Source organism: Eretmochelys imbricata, chromosome 4 (assembly GCF_965152235.1).
Source record: "Eretmochelys imbricata isolate rEreImb1 chromosome 4, rEreImb1.hap1, whole genome shotgun sequence".
Lineage (NCBI taxonomy): Eukaryota > Metazoa > Chordata > Testudines > Cheloniidae > Eretmochelys > Eretmochelys imbricata.
Window position 1 is genome coordinate 109957680 of NC_135575.1, and position 23464 is coordinate 109981143.

A 23464-nucleotide genomic window follows, 5' to 3' on the forward strand; every position below is an offset into this window, starting at 1 on the left:
GGGCACTACGTTTCAGCATAATAAACTTAGTGTCTTTTGGGAACTCTGCAGTTGTGGACTTTGTTTATGTGCCTCAGCCTAGATTTGAACTGTGCGTGACCTATTAGGTATAATTCGCAGCATTTGTGTGCGTGTCCTACCAGGTGTAATTCGTAGCATTTGTGTGCGTGTCTTATCAGGTATAATTCGCAGCAGTTGTGTGCGTGTCCTCTCAGGTATAATTCGTAACATTCTCACAACTCTCATCATTTGCCACACTCAAAACAGGCTTTTCAAATGTGGGTGTAATGTAGGGGAAGTCTACTCCTTAGACTGCAACAGGAACCATTTGAACTGGAACTGTATTTTAGTAGGTTTTATCCGATTTTTCTGTATCACTGCTCTTGGAGTGCAACATCCATATTTTCATGTGTTTATACTTTAAAAAGTTACCTTTTAAATTGACATTTTTCATACACATTGACTTAGACAGAAAGGGTGGTTTTGCACAGGTAGGTCTCACGGTGGGCCTACTCTGAAATTTGACTTCAGCACAGGAAAGTTTACGTGTGCAGCTGATCCCTTTGCACAAGCGTTGTTTTCCAATTTCAGTCACAAACAAGTTTTTACTGCTGTGGATGCCTATTTCACCTACAGAATCAATATAGCTGAGAGTGGATGAACTGCATTCTATTCCTTCTCAATCAAAATTCTTAGTGAGTGCTCATTTATACAACCCCACTGAATATACGGGAGTTGCACAGATGTCACATAGAGCAGAATTTAGCCCGCACAACCTTTGTTACAAGTCATAGATATGATAAGAAAACCCAGCTGGTGTCTCAGGTGCCAGGTGGAGGTTATTCACTGTCAGATAAATATAGAAATCAGCTACCACAGAATGCCCTTCTGACTGTGACAGTGGCTTCTTTAAGTAGTACTGGTTCTGAAACTAGGGAGTGAAAAGCATCTCTTCCTGTGGTAAAAGTGCAGTCCTTGTGACTCCATAGGACCTCTGCTCCTTCTCAAATGTTACATACATATACACACACACCCCAGAAATTTAAAACAAGGCGTCACCCTCCACTAAAACAGCAAAGAAAAAAGGGATGTGGAAAATCCTACTCTCTTCCTTGGTACTTAAGGATATGTCTACACAGCAAAGAAAAACCTGCAGCTGGCCCATGCCAACAGATCCAGGCTCATGGGACTCAGGCTTTGGGCTGAAATCCAGACTATAGGACCCTGCAGGGCCTGAGAGCCCAGAAGTCTACACAGCAATGAAACAGCCCCACCGCCCCGGCCCTGCAAGCCTGAGTGTCAACTGGTGAGGCCAGCCATGGGTTTTTCTTTGCTGTGTAGACGAGTAAGTGTGCCAAGTACATGCTATCTTGGACAACATATGGGCACAGAACACAAAGGGAAACGAGCAGGTAAAAATAAAATACCATGTTTTTAAGGTTTCAGAGTGGTAGCCGTGTTAGTCTATATCAGCAAGAAGAACGAGGAGTACTTGTGGCACCTTAGAGACTACAAATTTATTTGGGCATAAGCTTTCATGGGCTAAAATCCACTTCATGAGATGCATGCAGCGGAAAATACAGTAGGAAGATGTGTGTGTGTGTATATATATATATATATATATACACACACACACACACACATATATACACCATGAAAAAACGGGATTACCATACCAACTTTAACGAGACTAATCAATTAAGGTGGGCTATAATAGCGTGTGTGTGTATATATATATAAAAAAATCTTCCTACTGTATTTTCCACTGCATGCATCTGATGAAGTGGGTTTTAGCCCATGAAAGCTTATGTCCAAATAAATTTGTTAGTCTCTAAGCTTCCACAAGTACTCCTCATGTTTTTAAGAGTATCTAACTATAGATCATTAGGTAGAGTCAAGCTGCCTGCACTTGTTAGTTTCACAAGCATATTATTCACGGTATTTATAAATTCAGCCAAGAGAAATTCCTGTTTGCTCTTTACTATTCATTGGCAGGAGACAAGTTGTAACAGAGCAGCAGCACATACGTTTATATTGTGTAAGGGAAAAAGACAAACTGCAGAGTATTATTATTTTAATAACTTGTGGAGTGATTATAGAAATGGCAGTATTCAGGACTCACTCTTTTCTTCTGTTGTTGGTGCTTGTTAATTTAGATAGGTAAAGAATAGCTAAATAATGTAACCATTTTCAGAATACCTATTCTTGTTTCAGTCTCATCATAGATGAACGGCTTCAATGCCACATGGCTGCCTGAACAGCTTCTTCACAGCAGGTACTTGAGTCTCAACAGAATGTTAAGTACGCAAAAATAAAGTTAGTATCCAAGATATCCAACTGCTTATTAGAAACGTGTAAGTTTGTTAGTATAGTACTAATGGCATTGCAAGTGTTTTTTGTTGTACTCTTTCCCATTATATGTAATATTGAAAAACTTCTCATAATGTTCTACACCATGTACATTTTATCTTGTAGAAAGTGATTTGGATGCAGACTTTACAAAAGATTAAGTTAAGGTCCTCTTCCTGCTTAAGAAATAAGACACTTTAGGCAAAAACTGTCCATTTCAGACTGACATTTATTGTTGCAAGTAGGCATGCCCAATACCTTAAATATACTCTTTAAATTTAATAAATTGTTCAGCTAAAAACTGAAGCCACAGAACTTTATAAAGGTGGCTGCCTCAATCATATTTTAAACACCACAGTCCAGTAAATTCTACATTTAAGGCTTAGACATTTTAGTAAATCAAGGGAATTCCTGACATGCTACAATATGTACATCAACCCAAAATTATATAAAACAGTATACAAAGATTTTGTTTTTGGGATTAATAGTATTGCTTGGAATTATAAAATACAGCAATGTCTGAAATACTTAAACTGTAGATTTCCTAAAAGCAACAATATTTGTAACAAAGGTTTTTCCCCCACCCCAGGTCCTAACCTTCCAGGACATCACTGAAGTAAAAATAATTTACCATATCACATAAGCCACAGATGTGAAAGATGAGTCTATATTTTAAACTGTGTAGCTTCAACATAAAAACAAATAAGTGGCAGGCAAACATGGGGTTGCAAGGAGTCCAATGACAGTGTTGCTGTACTCTACACATTGCAATCTATTTTCTGCCTTTGCTGGTCCACATTAAATAATGGAGAGTGTTTAAACTGAAATGTTGCAAGTGGGATGGCTCAACAACCAACACTCCAGTGTTTTCATCAATCAACAATGGCAGGGAACTACTTTGGTGTCAGTTAATATACTCCATTGAATTGTCATACATAGCGTTAGCCATCAATTCTAAACAAAACTATGTAGTATTTTGTTGTCATGATGGAACTATAGAATGCTACCTATGGAGTAAATATAGTACAGACAATTTTCCATAAGTTATTTAAATATACAAGTGATCCTTAAAATGCTAAAGACCAAATTTCACCCAACAATACATGTACATAACTCCCACTGAGGCCAAATGAAGTTGTGTACACATATGAGGGCAAAAATTTGCCCTAATTCTGATTAAACTAAGATGTGCTTTTTTGGTCCCCAACTCAAAAACCTTTGGAGTATTTTTCAAGTTTCAAAAATTGCAACTAATGCACTTTTTTAAATGCATGACCATTTTATTTGAATATTTTCCAACTCACTAGGCTATGAAAACCCATGGAATAACTTATGACATCTGTAAGCAGTAACACTGAATAGCATTTTACAATCAAAGAAAGAACATGCTGTGCTTCATTTCTAAAGCATATATAAAAAGGATCAGTTTATAATTGTATGTGCTCACATTTATATCCAACAATAAGCATTTTTTCTATGTTGTATTCAAAAGTAGTCTCAGCATATGTAAACTGTAAGTTTTCCCTTTAGTATGAATTCAGCCTATAAAAATACAGTATAGACAAATTCCTCTCATTCCCTGACATAAGGATTCACAATTTTGACACAAAAATTGTAAACTTTGATTACATTCAAAATACAATGCTTAAATCTTTACATTTTCAAGTTAAGTTTTGAGGTTTTGGCAGTCAGAGCCCTCGGTATATAGCAGAATTACATTATTGCAGAGCCTTTTGTGTAAAGTAGCTTACTAAATTACAGTCATTTACTTTCCTCTTATGTTGCTACCAGGAGGAAAAGAAAGGCTTCCTGCTATGAAAGGTCTGTGTGAATGCATTACTCAGATGAACAATTCGGCCCTGACTTCCAGTACTACTACGCTCCACAACCACGCGTGGCATCTGAACTAGCTGAATTGGACTTCTTCCATCTTTTAATGCCTGAGTGAGATTTAGTATCTGCAGAAATAAAATAAAACAAAGTAAGTGGTACCTAATGAAAATTTGATTGTTCAACCTGTTTAGATGCTGCTCTTAAAAAAACAACCAACCAATCCCATAGGGTTCTGGTAATTCTATTTTCTCAGTTATCTTTCTCCTAAAGAATCACACTGTTTTTTAAACTGCAAGTAAAACAACATAAGATATTACTGGGCAGCTGAACGTTCCACTAATCTTTTCTCTTGAGAGCATACACACCAAACCCTGCCTTAAATACCTCTTGTGAAGCAAGTTCTTTCTGAACTACTGGAATAGGTTACAAATGCAGAAATGCTTTCAGGTCTACATAGTCTAGCACATCCCCAAAGAAACCCATATATTAAAACACAGGAGGGCCATCAACATTTTCTTATCCTAGAAGTCTGCCAGCTAAAATTTTAGCTATGAAATGACTGTCTCACATCACAAGAGAATGATTACAGGCTAACTTAAAAACCCGTCTAAAATGCAGTTATCATAGTTATTCTCTCATGTCTTTCATGAACCCTGGGAACCTTTGAAACAGAATAATTTTTTTCTATTTTACGTTACAAGATGGAAAGTTTTAGGGCATCCAGACTATGCTGAAGTTTAGTGATGCTATTATATAGCCTTTACACAGGTAAGTGTCTAAGCTTTTAGTTACATGGATCCCTGAACGATACATGGCTTAAAGGAAGAGAATGTCTCTTTATGCAGCAAGTAACGGCTAGACCTACTTGGTTTGTGCTGAATCCAATCACTCTTGTGAGTTAACAGACATTTTGGTGCAATTCTTGAAATATCTTCAGAAAATTGCTTAGAATACAAAAGGGTCTAAGAATTCTTAAGATAATATGGTATTGAACAGTAAAATCTTAGCTGGATCTCTATTATTTTAAAAAAGGCTTTTCTAAACTAGAACTTGTCTTGATTCTAAATTAAAGGTTTTGCAGAATTCTTTTGTTAAATAATCAATTTTCAATGACAAGTTACCGGTGTGTCATGAGAAGGTTACTCACTGGAATCAGTTTGGTGCTTGATGAATACTTCCCAGCGATAAAACTCTGTGAAGAAGGGGATGTGACTTTCATATGTCCACACACCAAACTTCTTTCACAAGTTTTTTCAGAAACCAGGCCTAACAGTTCATTTTGACAAATATGCTTTTACTGGCTTTTTTGCCAGAAGAGCTACTTAATTTACCAGAACCATATTTGACTCAGCGAGCAGGAAAGCAGTATCAATGCCAGGGACTTCTGTGAAAAGGGGTCAGATTAACCCTGTACAATGCCACTGTAAAACTGAACATGCATAACTTCTGCATTGTTCAGACAGATCATGAGCTCAAGAAAATCAAATTCATAGAGTTTAAGGCCAGAACTAGATCATCCCATCTGACCTCCTATATATCACAGGCCCTTAAATTTCACCCAGCTATCCCTGTATTGAGCCTCATAACTGGTTTTTGGCTAAAGCATATCTTTCAGCAAGGCATCCAAGTCTTGATTTAACAACATCAAGGGATAGAGAATCTATCATTTCCCTTGGTAGTTTGTTCCAGTGATTAAATCACTCTCACTGTTCAGAGCGTATAACCTGTTTCTAATTTGAAAATGTCTGGCTTCATCTTCCAGTCATTGGTTCTTATTATGACCTTCTTTGCTAGATTTAGGGGCCCTTTCTCTTCTCCCTGTGAAGGTACTTACACACTGTAATAAAATCATCTCAATCTTCTTTTTGATAAAGAGTTCAATCTGTTTAGTTTAAGACTCTCACTACAAGGCAGTTTTCTCCAGTTTCAATCATTTTTATGGCATTTTGCTGTACCTGCTCCAGTTTTTCAACATTCTTTTAAAAATGCTGAACACAGAATTGAACAGAGTACTCCATTACGTCTCACCAATTCCTTATGTAGAGGTAAAACTCACTTCCCTACCTCCAAGGATTGCATTAGCCCTTTTTGCAATAGCATTGCATGGGAGCGCATGTTCAGTTGTTTGTCCACTATGACCCCTAAATCCTTTCCAGAGTCATTGCTTTCCAGGATACAGCCCCCCTTTCTGTAGATTTGGCCTGCATTCCTCATTCCTATAACTTTGCACTTGGCTGTATTAAAATCATTTTGTTTGACTGGGCCCAGTTTACCAAGCAATCAAGATGGTTCTGCATTACTGGCCTTTTCCACCAGTCTGTGTGCCATCCATAAATTTGAATCAGCAGTGTTTTTATATTTACTTTCAGATCACTGACAAAAATGTTAACTAACATGAGGCCTAACACTGATCCCTGTGGAACCCCTCAAAAACTACCTCCATTCAATGATGATTCCCCAATGACAACTACTTTGAGATCTGTCAGTGAGCCAGTTCTAAATCCATTCAATGTGTGCTCTAGGTTTTATAGTGCCCCTTTTAAATAAAATGTTATACAGTACTAAGTCAAATGCGTCACAAAAGTCAAAGGTAACTGTATAGATGCAACATACTTAACCCCCAAACTCGTAAATCTCCTAAAAAAGAATCAAATCACCTTTCTTGACAAGACATACTTTCTGTCAAACCAAATCTTATGTTCAAGTCATACATTAATTAGCACACAGACTAGCATAGCACTTCAACTTAAAATAGTAACTTCAGTGGGAGATCTATTGGCTTACAAAGTTTTTACTAGATAGCTAATATAAAATGTAATATTCTAAAGTTATGGTGGAAGAGACATCGGTCTCCAGGAGGGTTACTTGTATATTAAAAATAAACACCAACGCGATTCGACCAACTAAAGATTGATGCAAAATGAGAACCACCCGTTTGTTACATGCTAGAGAAGCCAGCTAAAAAAGAAGGTTGTCTAGTACTCCAGCGCAAGACCGGTGGAAAGAAATTATCCTTTTGATATTTCATTCAATAATTCTGGGAAGCAGGTTTATCTGTGTTTGCATAAACTGCTAAACTACTCAAACTGGAATAATTCACTGCTTAAACATCATACTAAAAAGTATACATTTTGATCAGAATTCAGTCTCAATAAAACCATTACATAGAATTCTATACTTTATGATTAAGTGCATTTCAGTTAAACTGCAATTCAATTTGTAAATCCCAAGGTGTAAGCATGTGGTACAACGAATGATTTGTAAGGAGTTCCTGTTGCTTTGTCACACACTTATGTGCTAGGTTTCACAAAACTGTCTTTTAAGAAATAAACATACAGTTAAGGTCAGGTGTTGTTTCCTCAGCATTCACATTTATCTCAAGTTAACTGCTAGTTTAATTCAGCTTCTCAATTGCTGATTGAGCTGTATGCTGGTTTCTCTAAATACAGTTTATTAATCAAAGTTTTTCACTATATTTTGTTGAAAGTTCATAAAACCCTTTTACGAAGCTTTGATTTTGAAGTATTATAGAGTTTGTTAGAGATCCTAAATTAATAGCATCAGAAATGGAATTTCTTTAGCTGTAAAACACAGACAGAAAGACCAACATTAATATAAGCTTCCTTGCTGCCTCCTTTCTATCCTAATGCATGAGAACAACCTCTAGGAATGAAACATTAAGTTCAGTCTTCATGGCCATTTGGCTAGATTTTTCAGAGATATTAATCACCCATAACTCCCTTTCAATTTAACAGCAATTAGTTTCAGGTATATCTGAAAAATGAAGCAACTATTAAGAAATACAGCAACTATCTTACATATCTAAGTGGTAAAATTTTTTAAATGGGTCATGATAAGGAATTTAAAAATCAGCCATACCTGTCCCCTCATCACTGACATTTGGTTTTCAAAAGTAGCCTTGTCAAATCCTTTATCGGTCTTTATTCAAAATAAAAACAGAGCAGTTATTTTCAAAACATTTTACCATTCTTAAAACCAGATGTATTTGGAAACACAATCTTATTCTAAGAATTTAACTGACCTTTTGTAAAATTTTAAAGTTTATGATTGAGACAAACCATAACTAGGAAGGAAATTCCAAGTACAAAAGCAATTATAAAATTAAGTGTAGTAGCTGTGTAAGATGACAGATTGGACTTGGACACTGTCAACATCAAAGTGAATTAGAAGTAGTTTCAGATACTACACCTGTCCCCAGTTCTCTCTTTTTGTAGTTTTGAAACTGCATTTTAAAATGTCTCTCACCTATTACTGTGTGAAAGAACCACACAGGGTGACCAATATAAGGGAAACCGGGAAGCAGACTATTAAATAGAGAGCTATAAACTGCGCGAAGTAACTGAAAAAAGATTCTTTATTGTCTTTCAGTTTTAATTAATTAGGTATTACCTATAACAGTAAAAAGTTTCAGATACTGCATAAGTGGAATATTTCTGTTGACAGTACCCTTTAAGACATAAGAGGAACAGCATGAGCAGTAACTGTGCAAGCTTAAAATCACCTTTTCACAAATGTTACTCAACCCCAATGTGCAGAAACTACCTATATGGGAAAAAGGACAGGTCTGTCTCCAGATCCATTAAATCCTTCACATTTCTGCTGTGACTAACAATGGGTGCTAGTTAGTGCCAATTTTGATTGTGGTATTTTAATCATTTTAAGTCAGACAAATACAAAATTACATTAATGAATGTGTTTCAGGACTCTACTTTTCCAATCAGAATTGCATTTTTAGAAATGCAAGTTGCACACACACACACACACACCCCCACTATGGTCATCTGGAGCATTCAGCATGGTAAATGTTCATATTTTACAAGATTAGAATTTGTATAAGTCCCCTTTACTAAGATTACAGTTGTGTTCAATGCTTTAATAAACAGAGTAAAAGGAGGTGTGTGTGTGTATTCACAACAATACATAGTTTGAATATCTTAAAATGAAACTGACAAAACCTCTGTCTGGAAGCCCATTCATTACTGGAATGACACAGGTTTTAATATCCCTTTGAAGGCACATGTAAAATGAAATATTTTAAATATGTACCAGCTGGACTAATACCTGATACTACAGTGAGTGAAGCTTTTTCCCCAAGTTATTACTGTTTATTTCAAGTGCATGTTGCCAGGCATCTTAAGTGACAAATATATTTAAATGCATGTTTTAGTTATTAGTTTAGTGTTTTTTAATTGATTATATAAAATTTAAGTGTAACAAACGAGACTATTACCCATCAGTAAAGTTGATTACCAACAATTTCAAATCTTTCATGCACAATACAAGGCCATACATTTACAAAGGGGGATGTATGACTACTGTGTCAGCCTATGTACCCCTTTTGCCATCCTAACATTAGTGGTAAAGCATAAGTAGTATCACATATTATGAAATAATTAAGTAAAGTAATACAAGTTTCTAAGTTAACTTTTAACAATTAAGTTTTCCTTCCACATATACTACTCAACTAACTATCCCTTCTCAATTAAAAATTAATTCTGATTCACCTTGAACAGTTCATAAAGATCTTCACAAAGATCCTGTACAAAGTTCATGTCAGAAATACGAGGGAGAATCAAATCTCTGGTCTCTTGGGAAAAAGGAACTTTTGCTTGAGAAAGCCAAGCCCAATGAAATGGATCTAATGGGAAAAACAGTTCAATTTCTTGATTAATTAACAGGTAGAAGTTAGAATCAAATGATCTGCTACGGGCAGAAATCTTAGGAAATAACTTGCTATTCGGTATCAAAACATGAAACCATTTGTCAGTCAGCAGTTACCAAAGGTTATTTACATATATAATATTCCCAAATTTGTTTGCCACTATTACATTCACTGTGTTTGCCTGTAATTACAAGTTAAATTTGATTGCTGTAAAGGCTTTAGTTTTTAAGAGACTACAGAAGACATTTTAAAAGGTTATTAGGGTCACAACAAATATTTACTAGAACAAATAAAAATTAAAAAGGTTAATTGTTCCAAAATAAAAGTCCCTACTTTCCCTATCTCCCCATCAGTTATATAGTTTGTCTTGGAGTGTCTTGTCTTTGATCAAATAAAACTACTTCCAGATAGTTGATTTGATTTAAAAATATAATCTATAATTTTTAAGTAAAGATCAATCTTAACTTACTAAGACATTTTCTAAAAAATACCTTGAAAAATAAAAATTATTAACTATAACAAGGGTCTTTTCTCAATCCTATAATCTGTGAAAGAACGTAAGATGAAGTTTATGTACATTATATAATGCTTTTTAGTTAGAGAAAAGCAGCTCTGCATCCCAGAGCTAAGGCTTTTGAACCACACTGAGATAGATATTTTATTTTTAGAAGTAGTATTGCACCAATCTTGTCCAACTTAAAGAAGTTTATATGCTGAGATTAATAAAATTTATACCGAACAGAAAAATAGTAATGCTCTTTAATTTTAGTATCACAATACAGTGGATTCCACTTATTAACAACATCTCAGTTCTCAGCAAAAAATTACATTAACTGGAAGTTGCCCATAAGCAGAAGGCAGGTTTGCAGGGCTGCAGCTAGGGAAGGAAGCACTGGAACATACCTTCCATGGCTGCAGACCCGCACGCCAGCCTGCAGCCAGTGCCTGGCACATTCCTTCCCTGGCTGAAGCCCTGCAAGCCTGCCTGTGGTCAGGGCCTGGCACATCCGAGTGTTTCCTTCCTTGGCTGCAGCCTCACAAGTCTGCCTGCCTTTCTTCCAAAAAGTGTTAATAAGCAGCATGCCCGAGGCCAATAGCCAAATCCCATTAGGGATCAACTCTCAGCAAAATGTTGCTCTTAACCAAAACTTAAGATTGGTATTGGTATTAACCAGCATCCACTGTACTTAAGTTTGCTGTCCCAGGTAAAGGTTACCTTAACCTCCGTACAACAGAATAAGGCTGAAGTTATATGTCACTTTGTATTTGTCTACTAATTTCAATAAGCATTACAAAAGGATGAAGAATAGTTTGTTTTGTAATAGGAAGAAATAGGACCATTCCCATTTATAGAAATAATCTGGGAATTTTAGCACTCAAGAGAAATTCTATGATAGCAAGCAGAAAGTGCACATGAAAGATGCATCCCTAAATCCCTTCCAACCCCACATATCTAAGTAGGTATTCATATTAATGCATCCTATTAGTCACCATCCATTACTGGTGGGGTGAAAAACCAGCTAGTGAGTGACTATGAAGCACAAACACATTCCAAAAACAGTAAAAAGCCACTCAGTATTTGCTTATTTTCTTGAGGGAAAAAAATACACCATTATTCAATAAAAACAAAAGTTAATATGGTGAAAATATTGTAAGTATTCTCAAATACCACCTGAAGACAATTATTCCCTCAAACTGAAGATTAAAGAACTCAATACTCACATGCTCTCCACTCGTCAGGATGTTTAAAGGGAAAAGCTAAACCATTATCAATTGCAGCAATTTTAATAACAGGTTCTTTACTAGTAGTCCATTGGATATCCTAGGATAAGAACATTTTCAAGTTACTAGTAATTGAATATCGATAAGGTATACACAAAATTAAGTATACAGTAAACTGCATTATTATTTTTTTAATATAGCGGGTTTAGCAACACCACAAGTGCTTTAGACTGAACAAAAAAAATAAAATAAAATGAAGGCATTAAGTGGGAGTACTCAAAACGAAGGCCAAAAGTCAGGTGCATAAGGTTTGGATCCATTTATTCACTTCTGTAAACAGTATAAATGACCAAAAGCAGCTACATCAAGACAGCCTGAAGATCTAATTTAAATCAACAAAACCAAGATTAAGTATTAGATGAACAGAGTATATCAATAAAGTAGCTAAGATACTGCATTTATGTGCAAGCAGACAGCTTTATTGTTGAAGCACATGTGATACAAAATGTTGCTTCTACTTGTTTAGTTTAGTTAAATACGAAGTTCATTAATGGTTTTATCCAGGTCACTCTGTAATTTAATTTGACCAGAAGGATATAGCCACATATTTCACCAGGAGTACTCTATCACATTCCTAGTTAAGGCACACTGTGCATCAGCATTCCAGCTACACTGTTCAAATTTTATGAGTCAACTGACTCGTTTTGAAAAAAAAATTCTTCTTACCTTATCTGAAAGATCAATATCATCAGCTTGCTTTTCATACCTGACTAACCAGTTATCATTGCCCCTGTCTTCAAAAAGGGAAACAAAAGTTGTTGTGGGGACATGAAAGTCTTTTACAATTAGCTGATCTTAAAATAATGTTGTAAAACAATTTGTTTCTATCATAAACTGAAGATATTTATTAGAAGGACAAGGGAAAATATTCACAAAAATATTTTTCCATCAAAATACATGTGTTTTAGAGTTTGTGAAAAAAACTAGTACTAGATTAACTGGAAAGATGTAAATTTTTCATGTTATTAATTCAAATTTTGTGTAGAGTCATGCACTAGTAGTTCAGCTTCTCTTACTAGCTGAGCAAACATGTAATATCAGGAACGTCAGCAGAATTCATTTTAACCTGTTTTCCCAGAATAAGTTGGCTATGTTGTGTATGTTCTCGACAACCAAGTCTGGGGGAGGAGGAGGACGGAAGTGTCAGTAGCAGCAGCAGAAATTTGGCTCTGGGCTGCTGGTGGGGAAAGGGCAAGGCCCTCCTCCAAGATTATCCATGTTTTAACAAATTTAGCTAAGCACACAAAGGGGAAAGGTCTACTTCTGAGGGAATTCTGCGCCACTGTACAATCACAGAATTAACGTCCCTTGCAGATTCCTCCCCCCTGAATATCAATTGATTCTGACGGGGAGGCAAAGGAAGCTGCAATTACACCTTTCGCCCACCCAGGGCTGATGTTGTGCTAAAGAGAGGGCAGCTGGTTCATGGGCCGGAGCAGCCAGCCACAGAGAGGGAGATGTCAGAGACTGTCTTCTTCACAGCACTCTGCCCACAGGGCCAGGTGGAGGCAGCACAGGACATGGTGGGGAGGACAGAGCAGGTCACACAGCACTGCTGGGGGGGACACACAAACTGGGGTGGGGGTACAGGAGCTAGTGGGGTGACAACATTGAGCCAGGGGATGAACATTGAGCCAGGGGGTGCAGGGCCACCTGGGGACAGGGGGAGTGGCTGAGTGGGGCTTCAGTGATACATATGGACAAAGGCAGAGGTGCATGACTGAATGGGAGAGGCTAGGGGTCAACCACGGTTTGCACGGAGGAGGCTCCCCAAATCCCTTCCATCGCCACGCCCCCTACCACGCCACCCAAAAAGCCCAAAACAAAAACACAACCCTCCAGGTTCGCTCCCAGACCCCTTCCCAGCAATTACTTCCTTCTCCCCTCGGTTCTTCCATTGGCCCTGACTCCCCGAAGCTTTGCACTGCTTCTGACGGGTGCAGGAAATACATTTATTTATTGTAGTTTAAATGAATTATTACTCAAAGTTCTGTATTAATATAACTAATAAGGAATCTATTTGTCAAAAAACATTTCCTGAGTCTTTTTTGCTGACATGTAACAAAACAGACAACAAGTATGTCTGTATTTTGAAATGTTACCAAAATAACTGAAACTGGCATGATTATATTGTATTTTGACAAATAAAATATGCACAATTTTACAATATTGTGCACAGAATTTTTAATTTGTTGGTGTACAATTTCACCAGGAGTAAAGGTCTACCCAAAGATGCTGAGAGGAGGGGAATAGAAGACAATCTTCATTCCTAAGAGGATATTCTCTACCAGGAAAATACAATGGTACGTTGTAAATTCTTTCACAGGGTCTGCTGGATAGAAATTCTTTCACAGGGTCTGCTGGATTTTGTGGGGACAGAGGGGTGGTGTATTTAGATTCTTCATAGATTTGGATAAGCATCCAAACTTTGAACATTTTACTGTTCCACTATTGCTAGTTTTGTACATAATTTGGTTGTGTGGATGCTGCTTTACATGTTTGGTTTTTAACTTATTCTCTTAAAGTAATATGGCGCAGATCATGAAAAATCTGTAAAAGTCTGGAGACACTGAGATCAAGCTTGGAAACTGGCTGCCAAACCGTAACAGTGACCAGAAAGCACAATGATATCTTTATCATCATACTTTCTTCCTTCAGGGAGTTTAAAGTGATATGCATCCTCAACAGGCTTTCCTTGAGATATCCTCAACCGGCTTTCCTGCTACATTCCTAATTGCGCGGGGTGGGTGGGGAGAGGAAGGAAAGAGGAAATTGCAGTGGCAGGACCTGTAGAAGAGCAAAAGAAGGAACCCACTACTGGCAAAGCAGTGGAGGAAATGTCCATACCAACTACCTTCACACTCATGAGGAAACTGGATTCCTACATAGCCAGCAACAGAACATCAGCCTCCAGCTACAGAAAAGGAAGTTTGGCCAGCATGAGATGCTGAGGGCCAAAGTTCCAGGGCTTGCTCATGCTGAATAGGACCAGTTCTGAAGTTCTTATGCAACTGGGCTGCCATCTTCTTCCACTCAGCAGAAAGATCTGGCAGCAGATATTGCTCCTCTTCCTAGTTAAGTGGTCTTGAAACCCCAGTGTGTCCCTCACAGCTTGGCTACGATATGGAAAGTGGAAGGTAAGGGCACATATCCTGGGAGACTTCCCTCTGCTAGTAATGGAAGAGAAACCAGAGAGCAAATATCCCCAACTCACATCAAAAGGCTAATCGCTGGCTGGGGTTGTGTGCTTGATTTGCTACATATTGCTCTAGCCCTCAGTGTGCCTTACAAAAGCCAAAAACTGCTTAAATGGCTGCTATGATACTTGATACATTTCAAAGACAAAACTTTTGTAGCTTCAACGGATTTCACAAGTTCATCTGCAAAGGAGTTTCAGATTTGTGAAAAGTATGTGAAATGCATTAGAAGAATGTTACTTTCACTCAGCACTATTTTCTGACTCGAATGAGCAAGCAGATATAAACTGGGGGACAGTATGTTAGATACCTGTGTTTCTGATGACATAATCTAAAACAACCAATCTCTCAAACTGTGACTGAAATTGTTTCCTAGTATTCTCAGGTAAAGGATCAGTTTCAAATTTCCTGAGCCAGTACTCAGCTTCTTTATATCCTTCAACGAACAGCTGGAAGGAGCCAACCTGCAATTTTAAGAACCTGCATTTAGAAAATGTAATCAAATAGGTGAAGTTTAAAAGTTAACTGAAAGAACTGAACACAAAGAGTTCTGAACACAAAGTGTTTGACAGTACTACTCAGAGTAAGCTACATGAAATATTAAGTCTACAAAATAATCCCCTGCTTCCAATTTCTAGATAACCACATTTTATAGGTTGAAATACAACTGAACTATTTCCAGTTTCAGAGTTCTTTATGATTAGAGTACTATACCAGAACAGCATTCTAGTCTTAGTTTGCATATAAGCAGTATGTCAGAAATGAATAGTTGAATGTTCAAAAACAAAACATAGCAATCATATTGATGCATGATATAAATTTACTGAAAGAAAAGCAGCAACTAAAAAGTTTTACTACTGTCATAATTTGAAAGCAGTTCAATCCAATCAAACTGGAACTACTTCAGGAGCCATACAAGAGATGGCAAAAGGAAAACAGAAATGTTTCACAGCAGTACTGAAGTAACTGGAAGCAACAGAGGTTGGCTAAAGTGACTGTACGCGTATATCCTGATTTCTAGACCAGTCCTCATTTTTCATGTGGATCTTGGTACCTCAGAACTTCTTTTGGGATCCCTGAAATGTCCCAGCTCTTCTACTTCACCACTCAAAACATCTGTTTTCTACATCTGTTCAATAATTTGCTCTATATTTACTAGGCACAAAACAGTCCAATGGACTGAATGTTCACAGTGATGAACAGCCTTTGGGGCAGCAAGAAAATCAGACTACGCACTACTAAAGCTGCTGTTCTGCTCAAAGTGAACATCAGTGACGCTTGGTTCAGTATTTCATGATAAGCTCATCCAGAACATTAAGTTACTAGAGAAAATCCTCCATTCTCACAAATATGCACCTTTCATGTCTGAGTCAGAGAACTGGCAGCAACAATACCAGCACACTTTTTAAAAATAAGAGAACTTTTGTATGACTTTCATGACCCCAAAAATCACTTCCACAATAGTATCTGAGGAAGAAGAAAACTGTGTGAAAGAGGACTGCATGTGAGAGAGGGCACACAGCAAAGAAAGAACACTCAGGAGGAAAGAGAGGCTGTGCTTGTGTTCAGAACAAAAGGCTGCATGTTGCTATGCGTCTATGTAAGTAGACAGAGACTTTCTGGGAAATGCATGCCTAACAAGTGTCATATGGAGTGCTGTTGTGGGTAGCCTGCACGTGTCAGCAGATAACGGGGGAACCCACATGTGTGCATTTGCTTGATTTTCAAGAGAACATGGTTGTGAGATTTTGGGGATGCAAGAAGAGCATGTCTATGATTTTATGGGTGAGGAAGTCGTATATGAGGCTTTGATCAGGGAGACAGGAGAGTCTATAAGATAAAATGAAGGTGGGCATTATGTACAAATGGGGAAACCAAGAGAGGAAAGAAAAGACAGACTAAGTGAGAATGACTGAAAACACTGGGCAGTTGGATGAGAAAACACCACAAAAAAGGTGGAGGGGAAGAGAAAGAACAATTATTATACCATATAGAAAAGATACTGATGGGAAAATAGACTGCAAGGCAGGAAAAAATACCTAGAGAAAGAAAGGAAAGATGTAAAGAACAAATGCAGTGTGGAGACAGTAAATTTTAGAATCCTCTTGGTAGAAAGTGTAGATGCAAAATGATGCAGTAAAGTCACCAGATTTTAAAATATGTTTAAATAAAGGGATAATATCTGATATGCTTTGTGGACAGAAATTTGTTTAAAGCTAGCTAAGGCTGGCAGTCTTTTTGTTGAATAGGGGCATGTCTACACAGCAATGTAAACCTAGGGTTAGTGGGACTCAAATCAGCTGATTAGTGTCAGGGAACCCTGGGCTTGAGCATCTACACTGTATTTTAACCCTAGACTAAGAATTTTCTGACCTGTGCTTGAACTCAGGGCTCTGGCATCCACACTGCAGTGCACCCAAGTCAAAGTAAATATATCCCGAAGTGCCTTGCGCCCCAGCTCCCCCATGTTGGGACTCTAGCCCTAGGAAGGTGGTGCACTGTGGGAAACTCTGCTGCCCACCCTGTTTCCTAACTGTGGCGGTGCTACTGATGGGACTCCCATAAGGAGTACATAATCTACATAATTAGCTCCTTTGGTGGCTGTCTTAGTATAATGACTACAGTTTGAGAAGGCTTTATACTGAACTGCTGCCTAATCTGAACTGGGCTCTCTACCTCTAGGCTGAGTCACATTGCCAGGAAAATGCCCACGTGCACCAGTTTGGAGGATAATTAGGATGTTGGTCTCCAGGACTATCAAACCACTAAAGTAAAACTTTGCAATTCTTAATTTTTACAATGGGATGTTCAATGAAGGTGTTTTCATTTGTTTTTGTTTTTTATTTATTTGTCTGTTTGGAAGTTTGACATAAAATGTAGATGCCAGAGGAAAAACACAAACACCCTCCCCACCCAACCTGGCTGCTGCCAGCTGCAGAATGGTGAAGTGCATATCCAGGGCTTGGGGTACAGTGTGCTTCATCATCCCCTAGGGATCTCTTATCCCTACCCCCGCTGCACCCTGGGAGACAGGGATAATGGATCCCCCGGATGCTACAGGCAAGTTTTGGGACTGGCTCCCACTCACTGCCCTCACAATGGATGCTGCCAAGATGCCTCTGCATATGCAGCTCCAGGGAATAGCAGCCCCAGGTATCCGGGAGCAAGGGCCAGAGAACGGAGCAGGGACTAAGCAGCTGCCCTGCAGGGAGTGGGAGTGGCAGAACTCCTGGCTTAGCACTTCCAGGGGAGGGATGATCCCCAAACATCCTGGCAGCCAGGAGCTGCCTCCCACTGTCAGCTTTGCTCCCTGTGCTGGACAAGTTCTGCGCAACAGCAAAGAGGAACCAGAGCCACCGCCACGGGAGGCTGCAGAGAAGTTTGGAGTCTGGCACCCACTTGCCACTGTGAGAGTGCACATTGCACATGCAGCACCAGGGAGGGCAATGGGGGCGAGGGAGGGGGCAGAGTTGAGTGTGAACCACAGGCAGGGGGAGCGTTGGGCTCCCAGGACAGCACAGCCAGGGAGGGATGACCCCAAATATCCTGGTGACCAGGAACAGCCTCCCACCTGCCAGCTTTGCTCCCTGCTCCAGGCAGCAGTGAGGAGATGGAACAGGAAGGGGGGAGTACATTTAGCCAGGTGGTAATGTCGCTTCTGGCCACTGCGCTGGCTGCCTGCAGTGCTACTTCTCTGCAGCCAGGAACTCAGATACATCTGGAGGACTTCCAGGACTCGAGTCAAGCTGGAGCCACATGCACCCAGCAAAATAATATGGCTCGGACCCTACATCCCAGTTTAACATGGGCTCGGACCCTCCAGAATCCTGCGACCTTGGTCCAAGCCCTAGGTTAGCTCAATTAACACGTGGACGCAACGGGGTTTTGGCTTGAGCCGGGGTTCACACTGCTGTGTAGACATAGCTGGTATTAGTTTAGGGTTTCTTCTCCTGTGACTGAAACTACCCATGAATGTCCTCTTTTTGATTCAGCAAAGTATATATCCTGTATAGACAAGGCATTAACAAAATACTACAATGTAAAGCTCCTCAGAAGAACTTACCTTAGGAGGTAGTCCAATTCGATGAAATTTTTTACCAACTTTTGGCACTTTTTCTAAAGCATATTTTTTCCCTCTTGATTTTGCACGATCTATTGCACTGTAGTTAAAGGTTTCACTGACAAGCCAGACAACCTTAAAAATATCCAAGTTAAAACATGGCTCAAAGTTGCTTATCATTTCAATTACAGATTGACAATAAGATTTCTAACCATCATAAAGATGCCAGGTAAATAGCAATATTTAAAAACACAAGCAAATTCAATGCAAAAAAAGCTGCACACATGCAACACTGCAGATGGCAGAAAATTTAAATGTACACATAGGTCTGGAAATTCTAGACTACAGTCCTTAGAACTGGCCCCCTATTTTAATATACAATGCTTTGTATTACCACTATATTGAAAGAACTACATTAAAAGAATGCTATGATTGCAAAGTCAAGCACTCAGAAGTTAGGAAATAATGAATTAAAGTTGCCCAACCTTATGCAACCTTAATGTATATACAAAAGGGGGCCAAATTATGTTTGTCTAACATGATCATTTACTATTTTTCCGCCCTTGACCTCTGCTTTATTCAGTGAATATGTAATTATTGAATATTTTTTAACCCTCTCATTCAGTCTCTCCCTCCCAGGTCTTATTTATGCTCACCATCCAAACTCTGTACTGAATACAAAATTATTAGTTTCCTCGTGGTCATTTCTATGGTGCTCTCACGAATGTCTGAGTGCTTCACAAACATTAATGACTTAATCTGTATAATTGTGCTATGAAAGTAGGTGGTATTATCCCCATTTTATGGCTGGGGAATGTAGACCTGGAAAGATTAATGTCAAAATTGTGCAAAGTGTCTAGACAACTAAGCGCTGAATTTTCAGAGGACTTGGTATTTTTAATAAAACTTTATACATTCAAAGCACAGCTCCAACTGACTTCAGTTGCAGTTCTGACAATTCAGCACTTCTTGTAATTTGGCCCTAAGTGTCTCACATTGATCACCAAGCAAATGCACACACAAATAGCGACCAAATAGGTATTCAATTTCCTTAACCACGACAACATCCTTTCTTTTCTTGCAGCCCCTTGCCTCATTCGCTATTCACCACACTTACACCTTCTGCAACACACAAGAGGTTCTACAGACAACATCCTCCTTCGCTACACAGTCCTGATATATGCATACAGCACTATCCATCCTAGGCACTGAATTAGGGAGTGGTTTTGAAGAAAAAAATAGTATGATTGCACATATAAAAACCGTCTCATAATGCATATGCAAAAAGGCATGAATTAAAGCTGCAAGAACAATTTCCTAACTTCTGAGTGCTTGAATATACAACTTTGAAATAACTTCAAAGCAGCGTTTTTAATGCAATTTCCTAGGGTTGTTGTTTTTTTAAATTAAAAAAATCCCATCCTGTAAAACCATAATGATCCCCCACATTGGTCATCAGCAGGATTTGGAGCTTTATATCCACAGTGCAGACCTCATCATATGAGCTAGGGGACAGTTGATAGCACTAGTAAGCATTATTTCCTATGTGGACCAACCATTGGAGAGGAATGAGACATGCATTTTTCTGATCGGTTTAACAGCTATTTGCTGAAGGCAGAGAAATGTGGGTTCCCTTCCCCAGGACTCCTAGGTTCCATTACAGGCTCTGGAGAGGAGCATGCTATAGTGATTAGACACAATTTTGCCACTGGACCCCAGCTTGTCTCTCCCTCCACTTGGCTTCTATTCAACCCTCTCACACTGGCTCATGCAATGCACATTGAATTGTTTTTCTCCAATATTAGTTTCTCTCTCTCAAGTTGGGGATAAAAATACTCAGTTTGATTCTACATTGCAATATCATATCCTCGTTTATTCTGCACACTTAAGTCGTAGTGTACTAAGAAAGAACTCTTTTACCTTAGTTTTAGGTACCACTCCTAATCCTAGTTTGGTGTCCACAAGACAGGCACCAGTTTCAGAAAGGTATCCCTGATTAGGAACAAGGCACCCTCTGCCAAAGCAGCAAGGACAACAGATCTTGTGAAAGTATTTGGTCCATTTTGGATTCAGATGACCATAAGGCTCTTCAGATTTTGGTTTGAACACTCCAATAGTTTTCTAAGAAAAAAAATCCAAAGTTAAGTAACACATAATAATTTGAAGTGTAAGAATTAGTCACAACAGTTTTTACTGAAAAATTCACAACTTGCATTTTAAGATTTATAGACTTGGAAAATAGTTTGCCATCGTTGATGATATTCTGCTTTGTACTTGTTCATTTTGGTCTAAACAAGGAGTTGAATAGGAACTCTAAAATGGTAATGTCAATTCACAGGTTTATAAAATGAAATGCTTGTCTAAAATGTACCATTCAAAATAAAACTTTTGTTCACAGATATTTTAAGATAGACATCTTTAGTGTTTGGGTTTTATTTATATTAAAAGGGATATGGTCAATCTTAAATTTTAAAAATTAGTTAAAAGTAGTAATCAGATTTTCTAATTTAAGATGTTTTCTCTCCCACAATACTTGTGAAAGACGCACAGAAACACAACTATACTGAAGAAAGTGACACTTACATAAAAAACTGAAGTTAAACTAGAAAATATTTTTCTTTCCTCTAATCAAATTTTAGGTGTTTTTAGTGACAGTATATAAAAAAGTAATATGTTTTTTTAGTTTGTTTGCATCTATAGGGGCTGTATTGTCTTGTACAGCTGCTTCAGACTTAGTTTCTCATAGCAGACAATGCCTCAAACCATCAAGTCATTTACCTTAAAGGGAAACAATGAGCTTGAAATTGTCCTTATTGTTAAAAGTAAGCTTAGGGTTTACTTTTAAGTTTCTGTTAGAAATGTCCATCTGACTGATTGTCTCCAAACTCAGTTTCAGGTAAATCAGTATGCTGACCACAATAAGGTTCAAGTAGGGATCACGTCTTCATTCTCTCTATACCAGTGGTCCCCAAACTTTTCAGGGTCAGGCCTCTCATTCCCCCTCCCCCCTCCGCCTACCCAGAGCTAGGTCAGAGAGCAGGGCAGTGGCTCCTGGGGGAAGGGGGGCAGTCAAGGGGGACAGAGATAAGGGGACCAAGGCTGGGGCTGCAGATGGGGACAGGTCTGGGGACAGGAGTAGAGCTGGGGCCCTGGCCAGGGGCCAAGGCTGGCAGCTGTGGCCTCAGCCAGAGCAGAGTGGGGCTGGGTGGCACTCCCTCCCCACCTCCATAGGGGATGGCCCAGGCCCTGCCGCACCCTCCTCAATGTTCCTCTGTGCCCCCCTCCCCCCGGGGATGCATCCGTTCAAGTGAGCTGTAGCTCAAATAAATTTGTTAGTCTCGAAGGTGCCACAAGTACTCCTTTTCTTTTTGCGGATACAGACTAACACAGCTGCTACTCAAACCTTTTTAGATAAGAGTTAAGCTCATTCACCTACTCCACTTGACTCTTTATTTGTGTTTTTGTTTGTCACTTGTAATCCTTTAAAGCCATCTCATTCTTATGCAGATGTGCTAATGAAACAGCCCATATTACCATGGACAATATAACACTAAATCCCCACAGTATAGCATTTTTTTTTAAAAATCAAACAGTTGAGTTTTGTTTTCTTTTTTAACAGCTGCACATAGCCTTGCCCAAAAATCATTAACACAAAAATTCCCTTTGGAAGGATATTTATCTATAAAATAAATGATAGATCTGACAGTCAGAAATATATGGTGATTTCCATTTTTATTTTGACATTTTCAATCCTTTAACTCAGTAGTCCCCGAACTTTTTAAGGTGCATCACCTTACCTCTAACGTAATTCCCCCGCCCCCGCCCAATACCCGAGTCACAATTGGGAGTCAGGGCTGGAAGCAGGGCCGTGGTTGGGGCCAGAGCTGTGGCTGGAGCTGGGCCATGGCCGGGAGCCAAAGATGCGGCTGGGGGCAGGGCCAGGCCGCAGCCAGGAGCCACGGCTGGGGGCAGGGCTGGGTGGTGCTCTCTCCCTGCCACCCACTGGGGCTGGCCCGGGTCCTGCCACACCCCCCCGAACATTCCTCCATGCCCTCCAGAACGTGGGTGTGTGGGGGGGTGGCGCCCCAATTTGGGGATCGCTGCTTTAACTCATCATGTATTGATATTCATAAGCGGTTCTTTTTAAGAGTCAAATAACCGCTGTAAAGTTAATATTAAAGCAAACAATTTAAAATTTCTAATCTATTATCTTTTTATGAATGATTTAATAAAACAGTTTACATTACTACCTTTAAAAAGACAGAACAACAAAAATAAAGGGTATTTCTAGTTCTAAATAAATAATGCCACAGTCCAAACAACTTTAATTATGATTTGCATTAGCTAATTCAGATGCAAAAAGAGCAAAACAATGACTGACAAGCCATAGGGCAATATACAAAATAATCAAACAGTAATGGAACCATATGAAATCAGACTTCACATTTTAATTCTATATACTCATGGACAACAGCAGTGCACTGACTGCTAACCTGATAGTGTATAGATCAGTCAAAGCTTCCCATAAAATGTTTCCTATAATAGATCATTCTTGCCTGA

The 23464-nt window shown here is 38.8% G+C and overlaps 1 protein-coding gene across 1 annotated transcript in view; it reads right to left on the reverse strand.

Moving 5' to 3' along the window:
* Positions 1–2560: 2560 nt before the first annotated feature.
* Positions 2561–23464, reverse strand: part of PI4K2B (phosphatidylinositol 4-kinase type 2 beta) — a 35495-nt gene continuing 14591 nt past the window's right edge. Inside the window, exons 3-10 of the mRNA XM_077815793.1 lie at positions 20825–21025; positions 18908–19039; positions 15155–15308; positions 12314–12381; positions 11588–11687; positions 9708–9841; positions 8062–8121; positions 2561–4307 (exon numbers count right to left, since the gene is read on the reverse strand). Of these exons, the coding sequence (XP_077671919.1) occupies positions 4134–4307; positions 8062–8121; positions 9708–9841; positions 11588–11687; positions 12314–12381; positions 15155–15308; positions 18908–19039; positions 20825–21025 (1023 nt within the window). The 3' untranslated portion in view covers positions 2561–4133. The remainder of the gene's footprint in view (positions 4308–8061; positions 8122–9707; positions 9842–11587; positions 11688–12313; positions 12382–15154; positions 15309–18907; positions 19040–20824; positions 21026–23464) is intronic.